Below are 27,244 nucleotides of genomic sequence, written 5' to 3'. Positions count from 1 at the left end.
AAGCCAAGATGATGGCAACAATGGTGTGCCCGAAACACCATCCATTTTTTTGTAGATCACAGAGCTTTGCTCACACCATCATGGCCACCATCTTGACCCCTGGGTTCATCCATGATTCCAAAGCTAAAGTGAATGAAGCTATAATAATCTCTAATTGGTAACTGACAATTGGTTGAGTTAGCTGGATCTAGAAAATAGACCCAGGTCTATGTTGCAGGAATACTGTCATTGTCCTGAAAGAGTTCTTGCAATTCGGACCTAAATCAGCCTTGGAGTTCACTTTAAGGCAAACATTTAGAAGTAGGACACTGAGGGCAGGTTCTGTTTTGTTGTTGTTGTTTTATACCCGTCACATTGCCTCCTCTGATTTTCAATCCAAGCACTGTACAGTATGCAGGTCCACATCCACTTAGCTGCAGCAGTGCTAAAACCCCAGGTTCTCTCAAGATTTACAAGGCTACATGGCAAGGCTGTAAAAATTATTAAGCTTCATTTCAGGCAAAAATATGAATTCTGACGAATCCACTGGAGCAATGAGTGAATGAAAATAGTCACACATTTTACATCAGGACCCATCAGGACTTTGTGGGATCAGATCCTTATGTTCTTTTTTTCCCTAAATGCCAACTATTCTGTATCTAAAGCCCATGACATTCAGGTTAAAGCTTTTGCCTGAGTGTTAGAAAAGAACAGGTAATATATGAAATAGAACTGAAAACCATTATTAATTATTGTTGCCATCTATCAAACTATGCATTGATCAAAGGTTTAAAAAGAGGTGGTAAAGTACATGCAGAAGAAATAAAATCTTCCTCCAAGCTTAAGAAAGAAATAAATCAATGCCCTCTGTTTTGTTTCTTTCATTGATTTCACTCTTTAATGAATTAAAAAAAAACCTGGTTAGAAGCCAGATTCAATCAAACATTTAATCAAATGGTTGTTCTAGTTTAATGTCAATTCCTATACATATTCATTCCTTACAATAAGCAGGGGAAAATGATGGAGAGGCGGTTTTGTGGCTTAGTGTCAATAGCCATGAAACCACCTCAGCATCTAGCAACTCAAATCTGTCCAAAATCCACATTTGCCACAGCAGAGAAGATTCTGTCAACTAGCATTGGTGTGAAAGGGGAAACACTTTATACTAAATCTGAGCTAAAATCTGTCCCTCCCTTAAAAAAAGGCATCCGTTTTTCTAACACATCCTCAGATTCTTTCAGTTCCTTCCACACATGGGCCACCATTGGCCTCAGATCAGTGCACCCTTTCATTCTCATAATGTCAAAAGGCTTGGAAAGCTTAACTTTCAGCTCAGCTCCTGCTCTAATCGAAATACAGCAAGGGCAGTAGCAAAGCAGAGAACTTCTCTTTGGTGGGAACTCCTGTCTCATCTCACTTCCTTCTCTTGAAATATTCCACTGCCATCTGAAGTCAATGTCCTCAGATTCCTTGGTTTATTTTCCGTTTGCCCTGAGTACTTCAGGAGTATCCAGAGGGGTCACTATTTTCCCCCCATCATTGTGGAAGACAATGCAGTGAAGAAGCAAAGAGGATGGAGCGGAAGAAGCTAGAATGCCAATTTCCCTGTTCCTCGATCAGTCAGGCCCTTTCTTCCTCTTCCTTCCTCATCCACTGAAACGCAAGGGTGCAGCGATGAGGATGCTCATGAAATATTGTGAAAGTAGAGCAACAGATAAGTAGCATGGGACCAGTGGGAGTGGGGAAAAGCCCTTAGAAGAATCTTAGAGCATTTCATCACTGCAAGGTAACTGAGGCTATTGATGTTATCTCTAAGCACCCCTGCTTTCTGACCTAAGAAAGTCTCAAGAGTGTTCACTCGTTATATTACATCTTCTCCTGGGATTCCACTAAGGGCTAGGAAGCTGCAGACCGCTGGGGAAATCATCGTAAAGTACAGAATGAGACTTGCTCAACCAGCTGGGAATTAAGATAAGACTGAGGATTCCAATTTTTCAGCCCGCCCTGAATAGATGGCCAAACATTTTTTCACACACCCTTTCGTTTCCATCAAATTGAATGAGAAGGACAAAATACTGTATCAACCATAACCCCAAGAGATGAACAATGGTTCAGTCTTTGGCCAATACATCAGTATGACACCAACTGCTATGACCGTGACAACATTGTGATTGCTATCAATTCAGATCAGAACTGATGGTTAACTAACCTCTTTCCTTAATGTATGCTGAAGACTTTAAACAACCAGAATGATAATGGGTTAGGCCTTAATACACCAAGAGCTAATGCTCAGCTCACCCAGAATTTGCCCACCTATGATACCAGAGAGCCAAACATCAGCATCTTTGGCTTAGCATCTCCATCATTTGCTCATAAACACAGTTGGCTAGTTAGGATTACAGCTGCAGCATTAGGAAGGCCATCATGCCTGAAAGGAAGAGTCCTGTTGGTCCAGGAGAGCTGCTGGCCATGCTGCTGGCCCGGGTGCATTCAAGGCTGGTGATTGCTGAACTGGCCTGACTAAACGTTGCTGCACCTCCGACGGTAGCATCACAGACAGCCTGGGTAGTGCAGCCCTTCATGGCAACTTTTGTAGATGTCTCTTCTGGTGATCAGAAAGAGAGAAAACAACAAGTTGCATGTTAACCACAAGGGGGCAACAGATACTCATCATCCATTTCTTCAAGGCCAAAGAAATAGTCTACCACCCACTTCTCCCAGATGGCCTTCCTTCTCAGAAGGAACCAATTTGCTGTATTTGTAGCTTGTATTTTGATAGGATGATTGATATCCTGCCTTTAATTTAAAGACAGTCAACAATCAAGTCCTTTGCAACCTAAACAGAAAGCAGTGTAATAAAGGAGGATAATAAAACAAAGCTTTTTACAGACAGCAGAATCAATAAAACGCTAGGACCCAGTATCAACCTCGTTGCCTCAGCTAATTCATTTTGCTTCTTAAAACTCAGAACTTTTCTCATAAAGTAGATGAATGGTGCAATGGGCCTAAAACATATTTGGAAACTTGCCAGCCATTTCTTCTATTTGCCTGCAGAGTAAGAATTGTTTGTGACTCCTTTGCTCCCACAGTTTTTGGACCTCTTTTGATGAGCACTGACATACTTTTGGGTGGATAGCAAGAGTGTCCAGAGCAGTTGCAGAAAACTGGGTTTAGTGGACTTTTTCCTTCCACATCTAATATTCATCTGAAGTGTCATGGGAAATAGGGATCAGAAGGACATCTTGGCACTGTTCAGAGTGCCAGGTCAGGAGAGCACAAAACAGGCTGGGCAATTGTCTACTATAGCTTATCTTGCCTTTCCCCAAGGGCCTCAAGGTGGAGTACATACTCTTCCTTTCCCATCTTATCCTTACAACCAGATCAGGTAAGTTAGGCTGACAACATGGTGTTTGGTTAAAATCAGCCAATTAATTTTTAAGGCTGAGTAGAGATGTGAATAAGGGTCTCCACTGTTCTAATCCACCAGACTAACTTCCACACTTAGCTACTCTAAGGAACATTTTCCTTACTCTGCATTTGAAAGGAAGCCCTGGCATATTAAATGAATGTTCTATCTACTGCAGCAAGTCAAAAGCAAAGTTTCTTTCAAGTTAAGCTTGACTTCAGGGGAATGTCTATGTCATTTCCTGGCAACATCATGGAAGCGGTTTGCCACTGCCTTCTTCTGAGATTGCTTTGACCCCTCTCCCATGTATTATATAACCCTGCGATATTCTGAAGATATCCAATCTAGGTATGATCTCTGGGTGACCCTGTTCAGCTTGTCAAGACAAGCCAAAGTTATCTGGGTGCTGCCAAGTTTCTACTTGAAAAATTGAGAGATTGAGAGAGAGAGAGAGAGAGAGAGAGATTTTAAAGGACAAAATACTTTACAAATATTGCACTAGAAAGAAATGCCCCAATTGTTTAAGAACCTAAGACCTGTGCTACATAATTGTACATTCCATACCTGCTGAGAGCTTTCTCATCTATTTTACTGGTGACATTTGACTGGCAGCAACATTCCTTTGTTCACGTGGATTGGATCTTAATGCAAGAAAAAGAAAAGGCCATACCCCTCCACCCCCACCCCCACCCCCACCCCCACACAGTACATACTGCACAAGGTCTGAATGCATCTGTATCTCTGAATCAGCACAACAAACATTCATTCCTGCCCACTGTGTTCCAGTAACTACCTTGCAAGTTTGTTCATAGTTCAGATTCCAGACCCCAAGTAAATAGCTTAAAGAATTCATTCTACTTAAGACTGCAGATGCCTGCACAATGTTGTGAGCTGCCAATGTGGTTCTTCACATCTAACTTTGCTAGATTCGTGCTGGGCTTCAGGCTCCTTTTGGCAATACACTTAAACAAAACACCTAAGGTGTTTCATGCATCTTCTAATTATATGGCCCCAAACAAGTTTTACTGCTAATCTTTCAAGGAAATTGACAGTGCCTGAATCAGTCCACACCATTATTTGCCTATTGGATATCTCCTTGGCTTGGCATATAAGGGCCTTCAAGGACTATGTCCTGCCAATGATTCCTGAGATTAACACTGTGAAAGCCAGATTTTCCTGCTTTGTAACCATCCCTGGATCTGATGAGTTTAAAAAAGATTGGCTGGTATTTATTATCACATATCAAGTGGACAGAGAAGGCAGTGGTGCTGCAGCCCCAGGAATTCTTATTGTAAACTGATTATCTAGATAATTTCCAGTCTGGGTTCAGACATGGATTTTGTTCAGAGACAGCTTCGCTGCCCTGATAGATGCTCTGTATCAAGAGAGAGACAAAGGGAATATAATTAGATCTCTTGGTGACTTTTAATACTGTTGACCACAGCAGCCACCTGGAGTAGATGAGATAGCAGGAGGCAATTTAGTGAAATTCAGCAAACTCTTTAATTACTTGAAAACTTTTTGCCTGAAATTGCTGTAGCATAAATATTTGGATAGGTTTCACAAGATACAAGAGCCATTGTTTTGATATCTTCCATGCCTTACATAAAGTGCTGTATATACTTTTCATTTAAAAGAAACTGATGTTTTCTGGTAATGAAGTCCATTATCAAACCTCATAAGAACCCAAATAAAATGCTGAATGAATTATTGAATAGATTACCAAAGTGTATGATTCCGGCCAAATCAATGCACTGAGATTCAGATCCAACGCAATCAACAGTGTCATCCTTACAAGAATCAGGAAATGAAGCATAGCAGGCTGGGCACCGAAGACCATTGACCTTGGTATCTAACTCTGGCACTGGATAAATAGAAAATTTTTGGAAACTATACCAAACAGCATAATTAAATCAGACAGTGGCATCTCAATGGGCTAAATATTTGGTGTGGGGGGGATTACTCTGTTTTGAGCTCAAGATGAGTTGTTCCAATTAGTCAATTATTTCATGGGACATTACAGAAGGTAAAACAATTTTGCACCTTGTTCTGTCTTTATCAGGACCTTTCCCCCCCCCACTCACAATAGAGGTAAACACAGGCTAAGCATTTAAAGAACATTCATGTTCCTCATCAATAATGATGCTTGTGTTTCTTGCTCCTGGGATCTGAGCTCAATGAATGAATGTAAGAATGTTTTTTATAAGAATTTGTTTGACTGCTTATATTGATAACTTTAGGCTATTTTATTTTAGACTGTTCACTGAATTACTTTAAATGTGCACAAGGCGAATTACTCATTTTTAAAAAATATATTGTTACATGTATCTTGCGAGTCATTTTAATGTCCTTTTTATGCTGCTTTTGCTTTCACTGTGATCTTGAAAAAGAAATACATTTTCTGAAACATTTTAACAGCTGTTGGAATTCTTCCCTCTCTTTTGTATACTTCACTGTTAGCACTTCTCCCCCGTTGTTCCAACTTTGCTAGAAGGGCAATGAGCCTCAGATGCGGGTTTCCAACTCAGAACAGTGTTCTCAGAACACTTCCAAAGAGACTGGACTAGCTATTCCCAGATTAAAACATTTTGTACCTCATTCATCTGCTCCACCTGCTAAGACAGAAATGGAAGGACATGGCACCTTGAGAACGACAAGGTCACTTTTAGATTAAGTACAGATTTTAGATGGTACAGTGATCCTACAATTATGTTTAGATTGTAAGGACAAGCCAGCAACGTGTCTGGGTGAGCTGATCACTTGGGGTTAAAATGGGTAATATGGAAATGATGTGTGTCCTTCCCCAATTTCTTTTTTAAATTTATTTAATCAGAAGTACACCCTGGTCTAATTTGGATCAGGGCCATTCCTTGTGGAGCATGGGAGGTCTAAATCTTCACCTCTGCCTTCTTCCTTCTTACCTGGCTGTCTCTGTGTGTGTGTGTGTGTGTGTTTTTAAACCCACACTATTTTTTTTTAGCCTAGACTTAGCTTGGTCATTCTGCTTTTAATAAAAGCTCATTGAGTGAAATCATTTGTTCAAAAGCTCAAGGGAGTAAATCTCAGAATAGATACCTACATATGACTGGAAAATCTGTATTGCAGGCATCGTCCTTACAGCAAAAAACACTTGTCCTTGATCTTCTTTTTTTACCCAGATTAATATGAGCAGAACCACCTTCACAGACGATTGATGGAACACAGTTCTTAATAATCCCCTGAGCCTGAAGTTCTTCTGCAGGGAGGAAAATAAACAGACATTTCTAGCAGATAATGTGAGCATGCTGACATTAAAAGTAGCAAAACCTATTTAAAATCACAGTAAATAGAAAGAGTAGTACCCTGTTCCCACAACTTGCTTAACCTTGACCACCACTAACCAGGTAACTGATCTTTACTGGTGACTGTGGCATCACACAACCATTAACTACTTCAATGATCATAATTTGGGGATACAGAGTCTCCGCCATCCATGAATCATTGCACAGTAGTTTTTTTTTAATCGTATGGCATAGCAGTTCGGTGTTCATGCTGCTTTTTCTTGCTGGGAAATCCTTGTGAGGTCCAGCAGCCAGATGTGTAGACAATTTAGCCATGACAAGTCCAGTTGCCTGGGGTGCACCACGAGGAGGCTAGTCTACATTGCACCGAGTTGGGCTGAGAGAAAGTGACTGCTCCAAGGTCACCCAGCCAGCTTTCATGCCTAAGGTGGGACTAGAACTCACAGACTCCTGGTTTCTAGCCCAGCACCTTAACCACTAGACCAAACTGGTTCTCATTGCACAGTAGTGGAACAGCTTCATGATGTCCCTAGCCTGTTCACCATTGGCTGTGCAGGTAGGGATGCAGCAGAGGGCACAGCTCAGTCACTGGTGCCATCCCATGTTTGGGATGTGTGTTCTGTCATTGGCTGCTTATATTCTTGGCTGTTCTTTCTCCCCGGGAATTTTTCTTGGAGAACTAAATCCATAAGCATCCTCAGGAACATGCTGCTTTCATCAAAAATGACATTGTGGCATTGTTGCCACAAGCTCCACCCCACATGTGTGTGACCCCCATGATGCACATACCAAAGGGGCTGAGCTTGTATCACGAGGCCACAAGGCGGATTTGATCATTCTGTGCCCTCTTGACCCCCTGCATACACCTCTGATAAGGTATGCAATATGTCTGAATTACTGGGTTTGTGTTCGAACAACCATGACTGAGTGGGTGGAGTTAGTTTACTCCTATATGGGGTCTGTTTAAGGCTAGAGCTAGTTTCCTAGTGTTAGTTAACTAGATCAAGGGGCCTCCGTTCAAGTTCCCACAACACATTACTCCCTTCCTGTACCCAGTTCACCACGGACAGTACCAACAATTTAAATGTTAAAACATTATTATAAATTATTTCTATTGCTCCTACAACTACTACTGTTATTATTCACTTTCCAGCCCATTTTACTGATAAAGCAGTTTGCAGAATAACAATAACAAACTCAAGCATGTAAAACTGCCCAGAGTCACTAGGAATTGGGCAGCATATACATTTAATAAATTATTATTAAAACAAGTGAAGCAGATGGACAAATAAAGTAGTAAATGCCTTTACAGAGGAACCTTTATCCTCCTGGATACTGACTCTGTCCAGGCAAAGCACATAATAGAAAATATGTCTCCACCGAGAAGTCCCATCCTAGTTTCACAGAATCAGAGTTGGCAGGGACCACATGGTACAGCTACCAGATCAGGGCTGCAAAACTCTAGATGGCCTTTAGATGGTGGGAATCTGGCAAAAGTTTTGCTGCCTGAGTGGCTAGCTGGATTTTTGCAGCTCAGTTCTGGTAGTCCTATACAGTATTTATGTCACTGAGTCCAACCCCTTTCCCATTCAGGAATCTAAATTAAAGTATCCGTGGCAGGTGGCTGTGTGGCTTCTGTTTGAAGGGTTACTCCCAATCTCTCTGGCTGTTTTTCATTTTCAAACTAGTTCCATTTTCAAACAATTTTTATTGATACGATTTTTCTCTCTCTCATGCAATCGGTATTTGTCTTGCTATTATTAGACAGCCACGTGCAATTCTCCCATTGGTGAATAAACTTAATAGGGGACCTCCAGTCTTCAAAAGAGCAGAACTCAAAAAGATTTGAACATTTTGAAATGCATATTTTGATTATAAAGGAAAACCTGCTTTCCAATGTTACTTACCCAATTCACTTTCAAATGCAGTGATACCACAAAAATCGTGTCCTGGGGGACATATTTCTATATTACCAGAACAGTTGTGACCTTGACCAATGCAAACTTCGCATTTCAGAGCAATACCTGGAGAACAGACAGAGGAAAAGTGTGGCTATTTCTATCTACCTATTTAATTTTTGGAAGAGAAATTATTAAACTTCCATAGTTCTAATGACTGAAATGTCCCCTTAGGGTTCATAACCAAAAATGCTACTTGCCTATAACAACTCAAAGACAATTCCCACTGCTAATTCAAATAAGCTATGGATCTCTATATAGCCATTTGTTTATATGAAATGTGAAGAAAAGTGGAGTGCAGTAAGTTTGTAGTATTTGGGGCGATATTAAATGAGCCCCGCATACTTCATTACAGATGAACTAATTATCTTGCAATGCTACTCTGGATTTTTGCCAGAGATCAGGGATAAATGGAAGCACATGCCTGCTAAGATGTGTAACTTGTTCATAAACCTGTTCATAAACCAGCTCAGCCTCATTTAGCAAAACATTTCTCTCGTTCTGACCAAAGAATTATCTGTATGCTTAGGCCATATCACAAAGTTGTTGTGTTATACATAGCCTTTCCTAAAACAATACAAACAAATTTGCAAGAGAGACATAGATCAGACAAATTTGCACACATAAATCTGTCGTTCAGTGAGATGCCAGAAGGAGATTTCAGAAAATTAGGAGCATACAATTATTTTATTTGTTAATGATGTAGCTACATAAATGTCTATTTCTGAGCCTTTTAATATTAATGCACTCCGTGGGGCAGCTAGATCATTGAAAACAAGTATGAATTGCAAACAGTAAGAACTAATATTTGAAATAATAAAAATTGAGAGGGGCACACAGATAAAACAAGGCATTAGATCAAAACTTAGCCATTCAGTGAAAAGAATGCTTGACCAACCAGGAAGATTTTTAAGGGCCAGCAAGACATTGTGACAGCAGCATTCTACACTTAAGTGCTACAGTACATAGTATAGTGAAACACTGATTTATCAGATCTTGATGCAATGGATTTTGCATGCAATAGAAAATCCATTTTGATCATTTTCAGAGTGAAATCCTTATATAACTGCCCCAAATCATGTGATTTGTGTCTGTCTACATCATCTGCGTAATGAAGTCATTGCCCAGATTGTTTAAATGACTTCAATTGCATCATTTGCGCTGTTACAGTGATGTACCTTTCAATTTACTAGGTTTTGAGAAATAATGAATATCCCCTCCACCCAATTAGTCCATTAAAATGAGATTTCACTGTATTCTAAACCTAGGAAAATGAATCCTGCTGGGGATTCTCTTGTCCAATCCAAAAAGTCAGATCTTTATAGAAAAAGAAATCAATCATTCTTATTGGGTCAATCTTTCCAAGCATGGAAAGGCACCACAACTGTTCTCCCCCCACCATTTTGTACCACATCACCACTCACCACTGGCTATCAGGGATAAGAGGAGGCCAAAATCCAGGAAGGCCTGCATTGTTGCTGGGTGAGAACTGGGCTGAACTTCTAATGTGGCCAGCTTTTCAGCTGGGAGATAAACCTTCAATTACTGCAAATGAAGGAGGAGTATCCCAAAGCATCCTTTCTCCTCAAGGCCACAATGGAGAGGAAGTTGTGCAACGACGGCATTCCTCCTGACCAGCGCAAGCCAGATCACCTACATTGCAAAAGCTGCTTTGGCTTCTGATAGGTTCTAAGGGGCTGGTTTTAACTGAGAAAGTCCTAGAGGGGAAGGGCTCAAGAAATGTATGGGGCAGTTTCCTCTAGTCCTTGATTCTGTTTGGCCTGTGGGTTCTACTCATGAGAGGATACTCCAGGTACAAAGAGGAAGGTAAAAAAATCAAGATGGCAGCCACAATTGCACAGTTGCATCTACCATCCTGACCTTTTTCAACCACCCCCTTGTAACACTCCTGCCAAGTACTTTTAGTCCAGGAGTGGGGAGCTTGGAAGCGGGACTTCTGTTCCCTTGCTGCCCCTCCAGAGTAAGCCCCCCCCCAGAAATCCAGTTGGCCTCGATTGTCTTCCAGAAAGCTGCTCAAACATTAGCTGCTGTTAATATCTCTGCTTTGCCTGCCATCTCCTATTATGTTCTTAATTAGAGTTAGGATGTGTTTTCATGGTTTTACTGTTTCGAGATGTGTGCTTGCAGCCGTAGAAAAGTAATGAAAAATAAGAGAGAGATGAATGATAGATTAGTCACATTTTAACCTGTCCACAGAGGTGCCCTTCTCACAATATCCAACTGAGAAGCCATTCAGATAGCTGGGCATCACCTAACATGATTTAACAGGAGCTCAGAGCTTGTTCTCATGAATCTCCATACCTTGAAAATTTCAGTGCCAGATCCATGAGTTTTTCTTCAGAGGAAACCTACAGTGTTTCATAAAATAAACTGCAAGGACACCAAGATCTGATAGGCACATTGCACTAATCCATGGTTTGTTGGATAAGTCACATTGGGCTGGGATTACACAGCACACTAAGCTATGAATCATTGTTTAGAAAACCACAATGACAGAGTTCAAAAGCAGTCTAAAATGTTGTTTGGATTTGCTTAGTACGTTGTCCAGATGCATCTTTTTGTCTCAGCACTGACTCTAATGCTAGCAAAATTTTGTAGTACCAGCAAAAATTAAAGCAATGTTTGGATGTAACGTAACAATCAACGATGAATTATCAGTGCTGCAAAGGCCCTAGCTGAGCTTCAAGAACTAAAATGCCTACAGTTTCTGATTCTGTTTTATTAATTGCAGTGTGGTGTCACATGTGAATGTACCGTTATAGCTGTTCTTTACACTCTTTTATTCAAATAAGTGAGATTCATAAAGCATGGCTTAAGTTAGTTTAACTTAACCATAAGACCATAGTCACAGTTTGTCTGGATTTAGACATAATGTGAAGCCACAATTAGCCTGAAACAGAAGTTAAAAACATATTTCTCAACATGAAATCCCATTCCCGTTTTGTCCTCCAGTATTCAAATATTGAGTGCAATTGTCTTCACCTACATGTCAAGAGCTGCTGCTGAAGGGATGTCTATTGGGGGTGGGGTAAATGTCAAAAAAGTCAAAATGGTGACCATGCACTTAAAGTACCAGTCCTTTTTTATCCATGTATGAGTACAGGTAGTCCTCGCTTAACGACCACAATTGGGACCGCCAACTCCATTGCTAAGCAAAATGGTCATTAAGTGAGACATCATGCGACCATGACAGACTTATGACTTTACTTCTGCCATGGTTGTTAAGCAAATCACCTGCAGTTGTTAAGCGAGACAGCACATGACTACAACTTGTGATTTTACTGCTGGTTTCTGAATTGACTGCTTGTCATAAGCCAACTGCGAAGTGCACAAATGGCGATAATGTGACCGTGGGACACTGAGATGGTGGTAAATGCCCACTGGTTGTGAAGTGCCTGAATCTCAACCATGTGACTGTGGGGATGCTGCAAAGGTTGTAAGTGCAAGGACTGGTCATAAAGTTACTTTTTCAGAGCCTTTGTAACTTCGAACAGTCGCTAAACAGGGCAGTCATGAAGCGAGGATTACCTGTACAGGGAGTCTATTCTTTGGTATTGGCATTGTGGCTATCTTGCCACGTACATGTCAGTGCAAATGTGAAAATCTGGGTGTAAAGAACAATGAGTCACTCTAGCTTCCTTTCAAACCGACAGGCCCATGTAAACAATTTTTCCAAGTGTGTGTCTCTACTACCTCCCACATATCACGTCTTTTCCTCAATAGGAAATCTTGTCATCACCCAACATTCCAGCTTGGGCTCTTGCTCTGAAACCATAACTTGTCCTTCCTCCAGTGATGGCATTTTCTTCACTTCCTTCGCCCATGGTCAAGATTTCAGGCTTCCAGGCAGGTGAACCTCTCAATTAAACTCCATCCGTAGCCTTTCATCTGGGTTAGGCTACACCCTTCTCACATCACTGTGTTTGGCTGCCTGTCTAGAACTTTCAAAATTAAGGTTGTGTTTATTTATTTTAACGTGTTTCTCCCAAGCCAGGGCCAGACCAAGCAATGTTACTGCCTGAGGTGAAGCACCAAAGGCCACCTAAATTATTCTGGCACTGGAGACAAAGAAATCCCACAAGCATCTCTCCTGCAACCTGGCAATAAAAATCCAACAATAAGTGAATTACTAATAACATTAGTAATTAATAAACTCTGTTCCACAAGTAGCTGTCTCTCTATGATCTCCCAGCTGTGAAGTACAGCTGGCTCAAGTCTACCACTGTAGGACATGGTTGGATTGGGTTTCTTCTCTTATCTCTAGAGCAGTGTTTCTCAACCTTGGCAACTTTAAGATGTGTGGACTTCAACTCCCAGAATCCCCCAGTGAACATGTTGGCTGGGGGATTCTGGGAGTTGAAGTCCACACATCTTAAAGTTGCCAAGGTTGAGAAACACTGCTCTAGAGTTTAGTTTTTCTAAAATTGGATGTACTGGATCTTCAACAGTACAGGAAGTTGCATCCCCATCTAAGCCTGGTACTTGGACAATCAGTTTCACAGCAAATGTGGGGATACAAATTGCTTGAACAGAAATTACACAGAGATATTTGGTAGTTTGCCTGCTGGCATGTAACTTTTCCTGTTTGCAGCAGCATTAAGGCAGTATTTTTATTGTACATACTGTCTAAATATGTCCTCTCTTGTTTTTATAAAGTGTTCTGTTTTTTCTCTCTCCCTTTTCCTCTGCTCTTAAGAAAGAAACCATAAGACAATTTCTATATGCATCCAACCAGCTAAAAATGAAAAACAACTGCCATTTGTTGCAAACCTGCCTAGATCTGAGCATGACAGGGCCACCTGAATGTCTCTTTGTAGCAGCCTGATTTGTTTATTGTTTATAAATTAAATGTATATTTCATCTTTCTGCCCATACAATGGTCAAGGGATCTTAGACCAATAATAAAATATGAGTTGTAAAACATACTAAAAATACAGTTAAAATCACTGTTTGTAAATTACAATCACTGCTATCAAAATCAATTTGGTTAACAACTAAAACTTGATAGAGGAAGTGGGAATTTATAATTTTCCTAATTACTGAGGGATCAGAGTCAAACACACCACCCTGGGAAATGCATTCCATACCCTGAGCGCCAGAGAGGAGAAGGTCCTATCTTGCATAGCAATTGATGATTTCTGGCAATGAGAGGGATCCTCAAAAGATCTACTGCTGATCTACTTAACTGGCAGGTTCAGAGTAGGAGAGGTGGTCCCTCGGATAGTCAGGCTGTTTGACTTTGAAGGACAACAGGCATGATCACCTGAAATTCCACCCCATAAGCAGTTGGCAACTAGTGCAGATTGAGTACAGACATTATATGGTTCATGGCTTGGCTGCTGCATTTTTCACCAATGGCAATATCAGGACAGTTTTCAGGGGGAGCTCCAGGTACAGCATCTTGCAATAGTCAAGACAAGATTGAACTAAGGCATAGATAAACATCACTAAATCCACCTGGCTCTTGAAGAGCTGCAGCTGGCACACTAGCCATAGTTGTGGAAATGTGCTCCTCAACCAGCTATGGCCACTGATGTCAGTAAGGGACAAATGATAGAATGTGTGTTATGATGTCACCATAATTTGCCAATAATGCAAATAATTTGCATGATGACATCATGACTGAGGCTGCATTTTTGGATTTACTTTTCAGCATTATACTACAGAACTGCCGTGCTGAGCTCAAAACCTATCATTATATCACTGGTTAAACCTTTGTATGTTTACTGATTAAATAAGTGTTAATTTGCCATAGCCACAATGAAGACGTGAAAGAGAAAACAGATTGAAGTAATAATATTGCTGTACTCCAATTTGGAAAGTCCTGCTTTCGTAATGTACAGTAGTTTGGTTTTGTTGCCAGGGTATGAGAGAAAATGGTCAAACAGTCTACTGCTGTGCAACATCTATAGATGTTGCTTCTTTGAAGGGTTTATTTGGCATGATACTATAATTTGTGATGTAATGCTTTTCTCCTTCCTTCTTTCCTTCTTTCCTTCCTTCCAGTCAGTGTTGACTCCTGGCAACTGCTTGGACAAGTCCCTGCAGTTTTCTTGACAAGATTTCGGAAGTGGTTTGCCATTGCCTCCTTCCTAGGGTTGAGTGAGAGTAACTGGCCCAAAGTCACCCAGCTGGCTTTGTGCCTAAGGCAAGACTAGAATTTATGGTCTCTTGGTTTCTAGCCTGGTGCCTTGACCGTTGCACCAAACTGCATCCCCATTACTAATTCCACAAGAAAAACTTCCCTTGTTGATATTTCCAGGTTCATAAGCTTTTAACAGGCACTGATTTTATACACATTCATTGTCTATCTTAGTGTTGGATCTAGGGAATGCAAGTGGGCCCTGCCACACGAAATATATATATTAGCATGAAACATAACGCTTCTTCATTTCATCTCACTCATCCTCATCTACCTTCAGTTTTCCATGATCAGTTTTCCATGGCATTGAATCTCCTTAGTACTCATTTAGCTGTTTGTTTTTTAAAATGTGTTCTGTTATATAAAAGTTCAAGGATTAAACTGAGTAGAGCAACATTTAAAGACTTAAAACCAAGAAAGACAAAATGCAAAACTACTTGATCAAAAGCACAGGGACGATTTAAGAAATCAATAAAATTTGTTCTAGAATTGCTAAGGTTATCAGAAATGGGTTGGTTTAAGATGCAGTACATTGCCTTGCAGGGATCTTTGGGGGTCAAAAAAGTCAAGATGGCAGCTATGATAATCAGATGGAAGCTCCAGCCTTTTAAAAAGTGTATGGTGCATTTAATATATGTTGCAAAGGGGCAGGGCTTTCATTGCATAGTTGCAGCCACTATCATGATTTTTTGACCCCCCTCCCCTTTGCAGACACCCATGTCCTGCTGAGATTAACAAAATTCCTAATCGCAAAACACAATATAAACTTGTAGGAACTGCCACCTTGTGTATTAGACACATATAGCCATAATTCTATGGGAAATTATACACCAACCAGGGTAGAAATATGTGTAGCTTTCCTTCAATTAAATATTCAAGATTAAGTGATCTTGTTTATTTAAAGCATTTGTATCCTATAGTTTCCCAAATGGTTTATAGTGTCAGATTTATAACATATAAGCAGCAAAAGATTTACAAAAGTAACTCCTAGAAATTGTGTTATAGAGGTGTTTTTTGTTTATACATATATAAATATTTCAACACTTACCTACCTATCTAAGCCCAAAGAAGGCACCATATAAGTTTTATAAATCTTTTAAGAAAGTTTAATTATATGTTACAAAATATTATACAACAGAATACAGTAGTATTTTCAGATGTGCTAAAGAAATAACACATTTTTATAGCCAAACACCGCTACAGCGTCTGAAGAAAATATTTGCACTTTTATTATGTGAAGTGCAGAAACAGAATGTTAAGTATTTTATTACACTTGAGAAGGCAGTGTTGCAGTGTGTTTTTGTGTTCCTTTCAAAATGCATGATGTTTCTGCCCTCGCTTATTGATATGGGCTAGATATGTTCTATTTTTTCCCCATTAATATCCAAAAGAAACATCATAATTGATCAATCCTTTCTACTTTAATATAGCAAGAAAACTCTTGCAAGGGGTGGGGGTGGGGCATGTGACTAAATCCCAGAGCAAGTGTAATAGCCCTTCCCCTTGACCTGGGGAATTCTGGGAGCTAAAGGGCACACAATTCAAGCTGTCAAGGTTGAGAAATACTGCTGTAAATAGTAAGGTTGGAATTTGCTGGAGGCTTGGAAAAATGCATTGGTTTTATACATCAGTGGTTTCCCCACCCCTTTATTTTGTTACACATTTCTTTTACATTCTTTTACAATTTAAAGAAGCAACATTTCTATAAAATTCCTTTACCTTGGATACATAGGATATACGTAACCCAGTGTTTCTCAACCTTGGCAACTTGAAGATGTGTGGACTTCAACTCCCAGAATTCCCCAGCCAACCTTGCTGGCTGGGGAATTCTGGAAGTTGAAATCCACACATCTTCAAGTTGCCAAGGTTGAGAAACATTGCTGTAAATAGTAAGGGAGGAATTTGCTGGAGGCTTGTTTTTTCTGTTGAATTTGGCTCAAATCAAGCCTCTCCCAGTTTCTTTCAACCTAGTTTTCTCTTGCCATTGCCCACTTCCTAGGGCTGAGGCAGAGTGACTGGCCCAAGGTCACCCAGCTGGCTTTGTGCCTAAGGCAGGGCTAGAACTCACAGTCTTCCAGTTTCTAGCCTGATGCTTTAACTACTAATAATTTGTGTTCTTAATAAACCTTGTTATTTTAAAAGAATATTTTTGTGGCCATTTTAATGAATTTATTTATTTATTCATTTATTCATTCAATTTGTATGGCTGCCCATCTCAGCAAGTGATTCTGGGCAGTGAATCATAAAATAAATTAAAACACATGATGGAACATAGTACCAAAATTAAAATGCACACAGCAGGAGAATGTTAAAATCCATGGTTGTTAGCACAACCAGGAGATGGGACCCTTCGCACACTAGGCGGTTGTGATGTTGTGACATTCGTTGGAAAGCCTAGGCTTCACCAGCTTGACAACTGAGTGTGGACTCAGTTTGCTGGAATCTCCCAAACTGTTTTTCTCTCCTCCCACAAAACTACCACCCACATTCACCTTGATGTGGGATGGGAATGAGGCTGGGAGAGGAGGAAAGCTTTGACAGATGGTTAGACCAGCAGGTTTAGCCATCTGTGAAAACTCAATCTGGTTTGGTGCATGTTTTTGTGGGTGTATTCAAAGGGAGCCAGTATCAGATGATGTTCAGGCTCCCTTTGATTGCACCTGTGCAAAACATTTCTATCAAACTAGAGCTGATCATCAAGGTCCATTTGGACATGGGCTTAAAACTGTTCTAGAAGACAGCAAAACCCATGTTCAAGAACAGTCCAAACAGCAGAGTTGCACCATGAAGCAACAGAGAGCACCTTTCCCCCCCCCCCCCCCGTATTCTTGAGTAACCACTAATTGTTATTCAGGCTGATCTAGGTCACCAAATCAGGGATCAGTGCAGAGACTTGGTGGACACAAGAGAGAGGTCAGTTTGAAAGAACTAGACTCTCCCATTGCCCAAAGCAGAATGGATCTGCAAGTGACCAAGAAGTGAAGTGAAGGGGTCATGACCAAATGTCTAGAGGGGCTGAATTGACCCCACCCCCAAGAATCACCAGGCTGTGACACCGACTAAATGGCTACTGAAATGTATCAGGTCGCACCCGCAGTAAACCTTCTGGGGCTTGGTGCCTGCTTTAAGAGGAAAAACATTACTTTAATACCCAAACAGCTAAGGATAAGTTTAAGCTGCCTTAAGTATAGGTTGAAGATGAGATGGAAGCAAAATTATGAGGATGTTGCAGAAAGAAAAAGTTGCCAAGGTATGTTTATATTTTTCCCATGGTTAGTTGCAAATTGGGAAAGGCTCTAAGTGAGCAATAGAACACCTGAAATAGGAGTATTACACAATCAATAGGTGTTGTTAAAAACAAAAACAAAGTAATTTGTTGCATTATTTTGATGTTTATCCATGGCAGGTAAATTACTGTCAGCCCCACTAGGTAGACCAGATCAGGAAATCAGCACCACAGGAAGACTGGAACTACTTTTATTGAGATTGGCTATAATAACAGAATCTTGCAAATCTGATTGTGCTGTACTTCCCCCCACACCCCCTTCTTATACCCCAGTGAATCAGGGAGGTATCTGTCCGAGCTGCCTCCAAATGTCATCTGGTTGCTCTGGAGTTAAAAACTGCTTCAACCCCTTTTGACTAGGCAACAGCTTCTACATATGTCCATCAAGGTTATCTTCCTTACTCTCTACAATTACTCACCTGAAGTCACTGTCTTGTGACCAGTACCATGTTAAGAGACCAACCTAAACTAGTGTCATTTCACTAGGCTATGAAGACGATGAGCTTCAAATTATAGATAATCTATACTGGAATCAAGGTTCAAAAAATGGATAGTGAAGAGATGAGCATTAATCCATGGAATACCTTATTACTAAATCTGTCAATAGAACTCACCAAAATGTCTGGCACAAAAACTGTAGCACTTTCTTGTAGGCAAGGAAAAGGCTCAATGGCTGGACAAGTCTGACAGGCAGGCTTTGTAAAATCTGGCAAGGAGAGCAGAAAACTGTGTTTTGTCTTACATAATGCCTTGAACGACCATCAAGGCCTGGCATTCAACAGTTGGCACATGATGAGATCTCTGGGATTATCTAGTGCAAACATACATTTAACAGCTCTGACACCTCTTCCTTCCTCTGGAAAAGCAGCTGGCTTTTAAGGTCTAACATGGCTTCATTGCTACAGCTTACAGCTGGTGGACTGCAAATTATTTACGAAGTTTTGTAAATAATAAATAGCTTTTTCAACATTAAAATTAAAATGTCTTCCTCTCAAAGCTACATCTTTCTGCATAAACAATGATTGCCGGAACAGGCAGGATGTCAACCAAACTATTCTCAACCTACACATTTTCTACCTATGTGTCACTGGATTTAATTGTGCTTTTAATGAACAGTTTCATATGTTTTGCCTCCTGCTCTCCCATAAGCCACAGAAGGTACAGGTTTGCATTCTTTGCTGAGAGAAGCAAGACATCATCATCTTGGAACTGATCACACAGTCGAAATTGCTTGGCCAGGAGCATCCCTGGCATTCCAACAGGAGCACAGTGATCCCAAATCACTGTTGTGCAAGGTTGGATGAAGCTGTTGGAAAAGCAGGTTGGATCTTCTCAACAAGCCTAGTTTGGGATAGGATCTCCTCTATGAAGTGTCCTAATTTTATGATTTGAAAGAAGCAGGTTTTCACAACTGGGGGGTGGAGGCAGTCAGTCAGTCTAAATGTCTTTAGAAATGGACATTGCTTTCCTTTTGGCAGACTCCCCGTCATCATTTCAGCATGTACACAGCTTTTCTTTAATACATGCTTTCTATATTTATCACAAATTTAAAGCATTTTGAGGACTTCAGTCTGTGGTTCTTATGTTTGTCCTCAGCAGGTGGCAGCAACTGGCTTATCTTGGTCGATCTCAGAAACTAAGCCAGATTGGCTCAGGTTAATACCTGGATTGGGTTCGCCTGGACATTCCTGGGCTAATGGCTAAACTGGGAAGTTGAGAAAAATATCCTGGGCGATCAAATCACTTTCATGCCTCTAACAAGAAAGGGGCAGGAAATGAGTCAAGCTGAATTAGAATGTCTTTACCTTTTCATGTCTATCTATATACACATACACACCTCAAGAGATCTCTGTCTGCTTAATCCTTTCCTGTATTCTAGTTGCTGATAATTATTCCCTTTACCTGGCTTTTCCATCCTACCTTTTTCCTTTCACTGTTTCTATTTTAGCTTTCCTGTTTTATCCTACCCTTGGAAACCTAGCTATTCTAGTATCAGATCCTGCCCTTTGTAATTACTTCTTTCCTGTTCCTATCCCTTACAGATTCACATTCTGACCTATTCATGTGTCTTTTGGCAAGTGCAGCCTTCCCATTAATCAATACATCAGCTAATTAAGTTCCTATTAATTTGTAGGAGAGGGCTCAGCATATCTAATAGGAAAGCACTTGAGGGCTAGAAGTGCTCCAGATTGGCAGAAAAGTTTCCTCATCCTAGCTTAAATTGCTATTATATATTTCATAGAACAAAATGTGCCAGAGGTTGCATGGAGTAATAATATAACAGAAATAGCTTGCAGGGAATTGGCCATCTCATTTCTGGATTCTGAATAAAACCTTGCACAGTGCTGACCATATATAATACAAAAATGTCTCCAGTCAGAATAGAATCAGAGAGTTAGAGGTTAGAGGGGGCCCTCTGCTCAGCGCATGAATCCAAATTAATACATCTCAGACAGATGGCTGTGTGGCCTCTGCTTGAAGGACGCTAGACCACCAGTACCACCAGCGTTTCATTCATTGTTAAGCATGTTGCAATCAATAAGTTGAAAACAGTCTGTGGCTCTTTATAAATGAAAATGGTTTTAAGCTGAGTTGGGCATTAATAAAGATTAATTCTTATCTTTGAAAATCCAATAAAAAGTTGGGGCTAATAGAAAGACTTTTAAAAAACACAGTAAGCAGTATGTTGCTTAGTATAGTCCAGTTGTCTGGCTAGAATTCATTGATATAATATATATTGTAATCGATCAATTCTTATTGAAGAGAGCGAGGTATGATCACCTTTAGATATATGTGCCGTTTTTAAGATTATTGAAGAAAATATGAGATCATTTACATTCTGGTATACAAATATGACTATTGTATACAACAAAATCCATGGTTTCTATTTTCCTGTTCCTTTCACAGTATTGATAACTAAGGTAATTAAGGAAATTTCCATATCAATCAAGAACATCAGTTAGAATTTGTCATCTCCAACTAATCTATCAACTTCATTGGTTCCGGTTAGCTTTCCCCACCTGATGCACCTCCGGATGGGTTGGACTCAACTTCATTTCAATAGTAATGCTGCCTGGGGATAATGGAAATTGTGGTTTGAAAGATCTGTAGAGCACCACAGCTAGTTCTGAGCATAATTTTTTTAACAAGGTCTTTACTCTTCAATGTAATGAAAAACAAGGCAGAATCAGGAATAAATTCATCTCTAGCCATTGTCAGTGCTCCTTGGAGATTATGGGGATGGTACCCCAAAACACCTGGAGACACCAGACTGAAGAATGCGACTTCAAACTCTCAACTCTCAGCAATGGATTTTGTTTTAATAATTCATAGCAAACATTTAGTAGAAAAGGAGGAGCTTGAACTGAGACTACTGTAATATCTTTGGTAAGATACAAGTCAGGCCTAAGCGGAGCTCCTCTGAAAAATAGAAAGCATATGGATCTGACCTCAAGACAGGCATCCAATCTGCCTGAAGACCAAATCTTAATGTTTCCAGCTTCCTTCCCACCACCTTTCTCTGTAAGGCACATATTTTGAATAGAAATTACCCATGACTTACATGTCCAAATAAACTAGTGCAAATAGGGAGCATAAAAACAGCCTTTTGAAAGGGTGGCAGCCAATCCATGTAAGATGTTCCCACCCAGCAGATTTCAGAGTAACCTTGGCCAAGCTGGTCTGTCCCATTAGGTTGGGCAGTCTCATTTCTGCATAGCTGATGTCCTGGCATATGTTCATTTCCTTAGGGATAGTTACACATTTGGTAGTCAATCCTATGTCCACACTCACAGCTGGCCTCTGAGCAAGCACAAACAGGAATGCAGCAGGAAACATTTTGTGTTGCTTCAAGTAGCAAAGTAGCAAAGCCTTTTTGCAGGGCTGCCAAGCCTTCACAGGCTCCATTTATATGCTGTTCTCCCTAGGTCCCACTGTTGCCAGTTACTTAGGAAAACACTCAAGGCAAGTTGCATTTTACCTATTTGGATGCAGCGGATACAAACAGAACATGTTCTATAAACCAATAAGCCATGTGAGATGCACAAGTTTGTGCTTTCAGGGGGCAGCCATCAGGAGTCAGTGTTCCACATATGAATGAAATGAGGATCACCATAAATGAGTTTTTTTCCATGTGTGTGAATATATAAATTGAGACAGACTCCTGGAAAAGGGGAAGAGCAGACAAGCTGTCTTCTGAGGGCTGCGCTTGTCTCTCTGGTCTCAGCCTTTGCTGGCTTAGCTGAAACTGCAGACAAGATGGATTGTTGAGAGAAAATGTTTTCTTTCTCCTAATTGCTTTATGTCTTATGCTTGAATTCCAAGACTTTTCTTGATAGGGTCAAGTGCTTCAAAGGAGACAGCTTTCTGGCAAAGGCGTTCCTAATTTCATTTTTTTTCATCATCATCTTTCATTAGTTGTCAGAACAGTAGTGATCCTTCCTACAGCTATAGAAGATGCCAACAGCTTTTAATTTGTATTGCAGTTGTGGATATATGTGGAGCTTTAATGTCAAGGCATTCATGGATACCTTTCCAGAACGTGCCCAGAAATGCATATTCCAATAAATTTAATTGGAATGTAGGAACTTATTAACATTACATTGAACTCTACTTCAAGAAGAATGAAAACAAAATATAAATTAATGGTGAAATCTTGAAATGCCTAAGATATTGTGCCAGTATTCCTGCAAATTCCCCTAAGATATCTCCTCCTATTACCTCTTGGACTTTCACACTGGCTCTTTTTAAAGTTGGAATTGAATAATACCCAAGTAATGGGAAATGGATGAGAACAAGAAGGCTTCAATATCTGAAGGTTACTCTCTCTCCCTCTCTCCTCTCACCTTTCCCTGTGCTTCCAAGTCCAAAGAAGAAATGGTATTAGCTGTTTCAGCCTTGCTACTCCTACTGCTTTAATTCCAAGCCAGCGTCCTACAAGAATATCAGGAACACACCACTCCAGACCGAAAGTTAGGTATGGGTTGTTTTTGTTGATATAAAGGTTTTAAACTTCTGATCACTGCCTAGAAGGAAAGATGCTTGGCATTTACAACTACCTCAGTGACACTTTCCAACCATATAGTCATTAAACCTGTAAGAGTGAGGTGACATTTCCAAAGGTAAAAACCGAGACATATTATTATGCATCTATTTACTGTATTTATGTTTTTTTCCCAGGTGTTGTAAACAGAGGAAAAAGGAGAACTGGAAGTTAATGCTTTGAAGGAGTACTCTTTAACAAAGCAGCTTTCCCTGCTGGGCTATTACAAGCAGTGTGCACGATGCTTTCCCAATCAAACCAAAATAATGGATAATCAATCTTCTCTGTCAGTGAGGAAATGGCAAATAGGACAGATCTTGTCTTCCATCTCCATCTCCCATTCTACCATGAGGTTCCCCCAAATTTGGCAAATGAAAGAAACCAGAGGCATTATCAAGTGAGCCTAAGGCCGCTTCTATGACAATGGCTTCCCATGCTGCCTACTCTATCTCAGGTTGCAAGTACAGAAGTAGTTTCCTGGTGCTGCTGCTTGTTTAGGGCAAGCTCCTCTTGTTTTTGCTGGCCTCAATGGGCTTCTGGAAGCTGGACGTTTTTCTGGTTGAGGGGACTTACGTTAACATCTCCATCCCTGGAGAAAGAGTGAATGACTCAAAGTCTTCAGAGAGCTTCAGGTCAATAGGGATTTGAACCTGAGTCTTCTTAAACCCAGTCTATAAATAAATAAATCTGTATTATATTGATATAATTCTTCCTTATGTATTCAATAATTTTACTTTCTAGCACATTACAATATGTATTACTTAGTAATTCATAATGTAAGGTGTAAAGTGTAATAATTATGACCTTTGGAAGGTTTCAGGGTATCTGGGGCCTGAAGTTGTTTATCTTTAATATAAAGCCATATATTTCTGAAACACATGGATCTTCAGAGAGAATAGGAGGACCTGTCTTTCTGGAAGATGACTGAATGCACCTGATCACACCCTTTTCCTCCAACATGTTTGATCTGACCTGATTTTTCATCATGAAGATATATAGACTGGGCAGCCACTGCTTCATCTATGTACTAGTGGGTTGGTACCGTTTGTGTGTGTGTGCATTTTGGTTTTACATTAAAGCTATTGAAACCTATTGTTTGGGTTTAGATTTCCTTTCCTTATATTTCTAATGCAAAATTTAAATTAGGGCATATAAACTTGCTCAAGGAAATGACACCTAAATTGCTACAGTCCCTTATGGATGACAGCAGTATGCATTTGTGAAATAAAAAGTAAGGGTTTGTCAAATCCCAAGCAGGATGGGTACAAGAGGATAGAATCAAGAAATTTTAGCATTAAACAAAAAATAACCCGTGTGTGTGTTGAGAAACTATGAGAGTGTTTCCACACTGTCATTACAATAACATGCATTATCTCTTTTTCCACTCCTAACAGCCACTAGCTGAGGCAGAAGTGCACTTTATTTCAGGAGTTATTTCCACTGATTTTCATAAACGTGCACTCAAGATAATCTTCCTTTTATTTAAATAGCTGTGAAATAATCTGTCTCCCGTCGATGGTTGTATTTCTATTTATTACTTGAATAGTAGCCATACTGTACTCTGTCACACTTTCTCTGAGCACATGCTACTATAAAAAGTTGCTGGGAACAGTTTTTCATTAGCAATAATTGTGCCTTGTTAAACCTCATTGGCTAAAGTAGTGCCACTGCACCAAGACCGTAATAAAGACACACTTACTTATCAAAAGTTGCTGTTGTGGAGATATAATTGGTGGAGGATTCCCCAATGCCATTCTGAGCTGTCAAAGTCAGGATGTCAGGACACAAATTAATAAACACAATCCTGAAAACAGGTTGTGAAGTCTTTCTATAACCACTAGGTGGCTATCTATAATTCTTAAACAGGCCTCATAATGGAGGAATATTAAATTCAGTTTTCACAAACTGTTGGCTACCATCAGCCACAGAAACAAATGTGCTTCAGTCTTCCAATCTACTCAACCAGGGGCTTAGATGTTTTGTTAGACGGGTACATGGATATAAGCAAATCACTGTTCCTATGGCTTAGGGGCATCAACAAATCCCTCCCATTATTCTTCTAAAGCAGTTAATGCAATATTCAGGAATTCTAAACCTATACTGAGAATCCATTAGGGCTGTGCATGCTTCAGAAAGGATGGGAAGGAATGTCTGAGACCTTGTGCAAACACATCACCTCTCTACTATTCCATAATGCAACCTGGTTTTTTTCAGTCTACTGCATACCCTTGAATTTGAATTCCATGCACTTTAATGAATGGATTTTTAAAGACATTGATATATTTTTCTGGCAGGCTTAAATGGAAGACTGGAAGAACAGTGGAAGCCTGAAGAAGGTGAAGCTACTTTAATGAAAAAACACAAAGATGCTGCCCCCTTGCAAACTGCAAAGCATTTCCTCTGAATCATTTTAAATGTGTACAGCTCTGAAAGGCATGCTTTCAACATCTGAGAAAAGGCCCTCCTTGTAACCCTAAATGACAAAGACTTCACATTAGAAAAATACCTACAACAAAGTTATGAACAAACCTTCATATAACTGACAATGCAATATTATATACAAGTATCTATTTTTATACACAAGGCACAAGTGGATACTTGTATCATTTATGGATACAGGTGTTTGATCCATAAAATGTATTGAGCAGTTTTTAAATTGCTCTGAAGGGAAGATCAAGACTGAAGAGTATCTGATTATTACAGCAGCTTTGGGAGACACGAGGATTTAATATGCTGTATGTACAAAACTTCAAGATGCACATCAAAATGATTGAAAAACAGTAAATCACAAAATGGCTAGGAGACACAGGAACAATTGGATCAATTATTTTGCATCAGGCCAGATCAAGGGTACAAACTTATTTTGTTTCTCAGCCTCATTTGCTTTGTTCCTGAAAGGAACAAAGTGAAAGTTGTTTAGGATGCAAGGATCTAGTGATAGTAATATGGTTTCCAGGCCTGGAAATTAACAGTAGCAGCTAGGTGGAAACATCACTTCATGTGCCCCATTCATGCACCAGATGGGTTACCTGGCAACGGTCTGAAAAACATATATATTTACAGTATATATGTGTCCTTCACCAAAAGTACCTCATTTCTAGCACATCATCCTTCAATATTTGCTTCCACAAATAAATTGTGTGTTTTATGAAGACCTTCTGGGAGAAAGTGCATAAACCATGTTTGAAATATTTGCCAGAGTTAAGACAAATAGGTAACTAGATTGGATACAAAAGGATAGATGGTTGCCTGAGGGTAGGCAAGCAAAATGTCAGGCAGATCTTTGATCTACCATCTTCTCTCAATCTTCAAAGGACAGTTAGGAATGAAAATTATTCTGAGGGAAAAAAAAACAAAACTTTTCTCCCTTGTTGCATTTATTAAGTTTTCTTCAGACAGCACACCTTCATGCTGGAGATTATGTTACTGGAAGCACATGAAGCATGCCCACACTTAAAAAGACAACTTGGATACAACATATATAGTATAAGAGCTCACACTCACATATTGTGTGTCTCTTGACAGGTGAATTCTGCTTAGACAGATACTTGTCTAACCTGAGAGCATCTTATGGCTGCACAAATCCCAACAACCACTAGATGTCAGTATAGAAATCCAGAAAAAACCAACTTGTTGCTTCCATTTAGACATTTTCTTCTAAATGAACACTGGATATCTCCTTCCAGCTTGAACTACTGGTGGTACCCTAGCAGGACTATGGTGCACTTTGGAATTTTATTGCAAAAAGATGCAGCAACTCTTTGAAGAAGTTGCCTTTTTTCCAGGGATCACACAGTTGCAGTGGTTTTTTTTAAAAAGGCAGTGTTTTTTGTACTCTTGCAGCTGTTTTCACCTGATTTTAATTGTGATATTTGCCTTTTTAAAAAAAAATATTGCTAGCTTTAGGAAAAAACTGGCTAGAACACAGAGTACAAGAAAAAACAGTATTATCTTCTGTTATTTATTGGAGTTGGATATAGACAAAAAAAGCACTGCAAAGATTTAATTTTTACAATACATTTATTCTACAACATGGTTGTATTTACATTTAATTTTAAAAGGAAATCGATTTTTTTTTATTCCTGAGTTTCTCAGCACCAACATAATTGGTAAATAAAAGGAATGGCATG

At 39.8% G+C, this 27,244-nt stretch overlaps 1 protein-coding gene and 1 pseudogene across 1 annotated transcript; both read right to left on the bottom strand.

Moving 5' to 3' along the window:
- Positions 1-329: 329 nt before the first annotated feature.
- Positions 330-24,981, bottom strand: LOC134500616 (phospholipase A2 inhibitor and Ly6/PLAUR domain-containing protein-like). The gene is made up of 5 exons (XM_063307908.1): positions 24,814-24,981; positions 8,574-8,690; positions 6,465-6,620; positions 5,109-5,249; positions 330-2,584 (listed from the first exon to the last, which is right to left on the bottom strand). Exons 1-5 carry the CDS (start codon positions 24,866-24,868, stop codon positions 2,376-2,378), a joined length of 678 nt encoding a protein of 225 aa, XP_063163978.1. The 5' UTR covers positions 24,869-24,981; the 3' UTR covers positions 330-2,375.
- On the bottom strand, positions 24,630-24,793 carry LOC134501687 (U4 spliceosomal RNA; annotated as a pseudogene).
- Positions 24,982-27,244: the final 2,263 nt, after the last annotated feature.

Source organism: Candoia aspera, chromosome 7 (genome assembly GCF_035149785.1).
Source record: "Candoia aspera isolate rCanAsp1 chromosome 7, rCanAsp1.hap2, whole genome shotgun sequence".
In the NCBI taxonomy this organism is placed as follows: Eukaryota; Metazoa; Chordata; class Lepidosauria; order Squamata; family Boidae; genus Candoia; species Candoia aspera.
This window is presented reverse-complemented; position numbering and strand designations above follow the sequence as displayed.

Excerpts from the sequence above, each read along its gene's own strand:
- LOC134500616 (XM_063307908.1), bottom strand. The coding sequence starts at position 24,868 with ATGGCATTGGGGAATCCTCCACCAATTATATCTCCACAACAGCAACTT. Across the intron at positions 6,621-8,573 it reads TGCATTTGAAAGTGAATTGG|AAGAACTTCAGGCTCAGGGG; the intron begins GTAAGTAACATT and ends TCCTCCCTGCAG. Across the intron at positions 2,585-5,108 it reads GGCCGGAATCATACACTTTG|AAGAGACATCTACAAAAGTT; the intron begins GTAATCTATTCA and ends TCTGATCACCAG.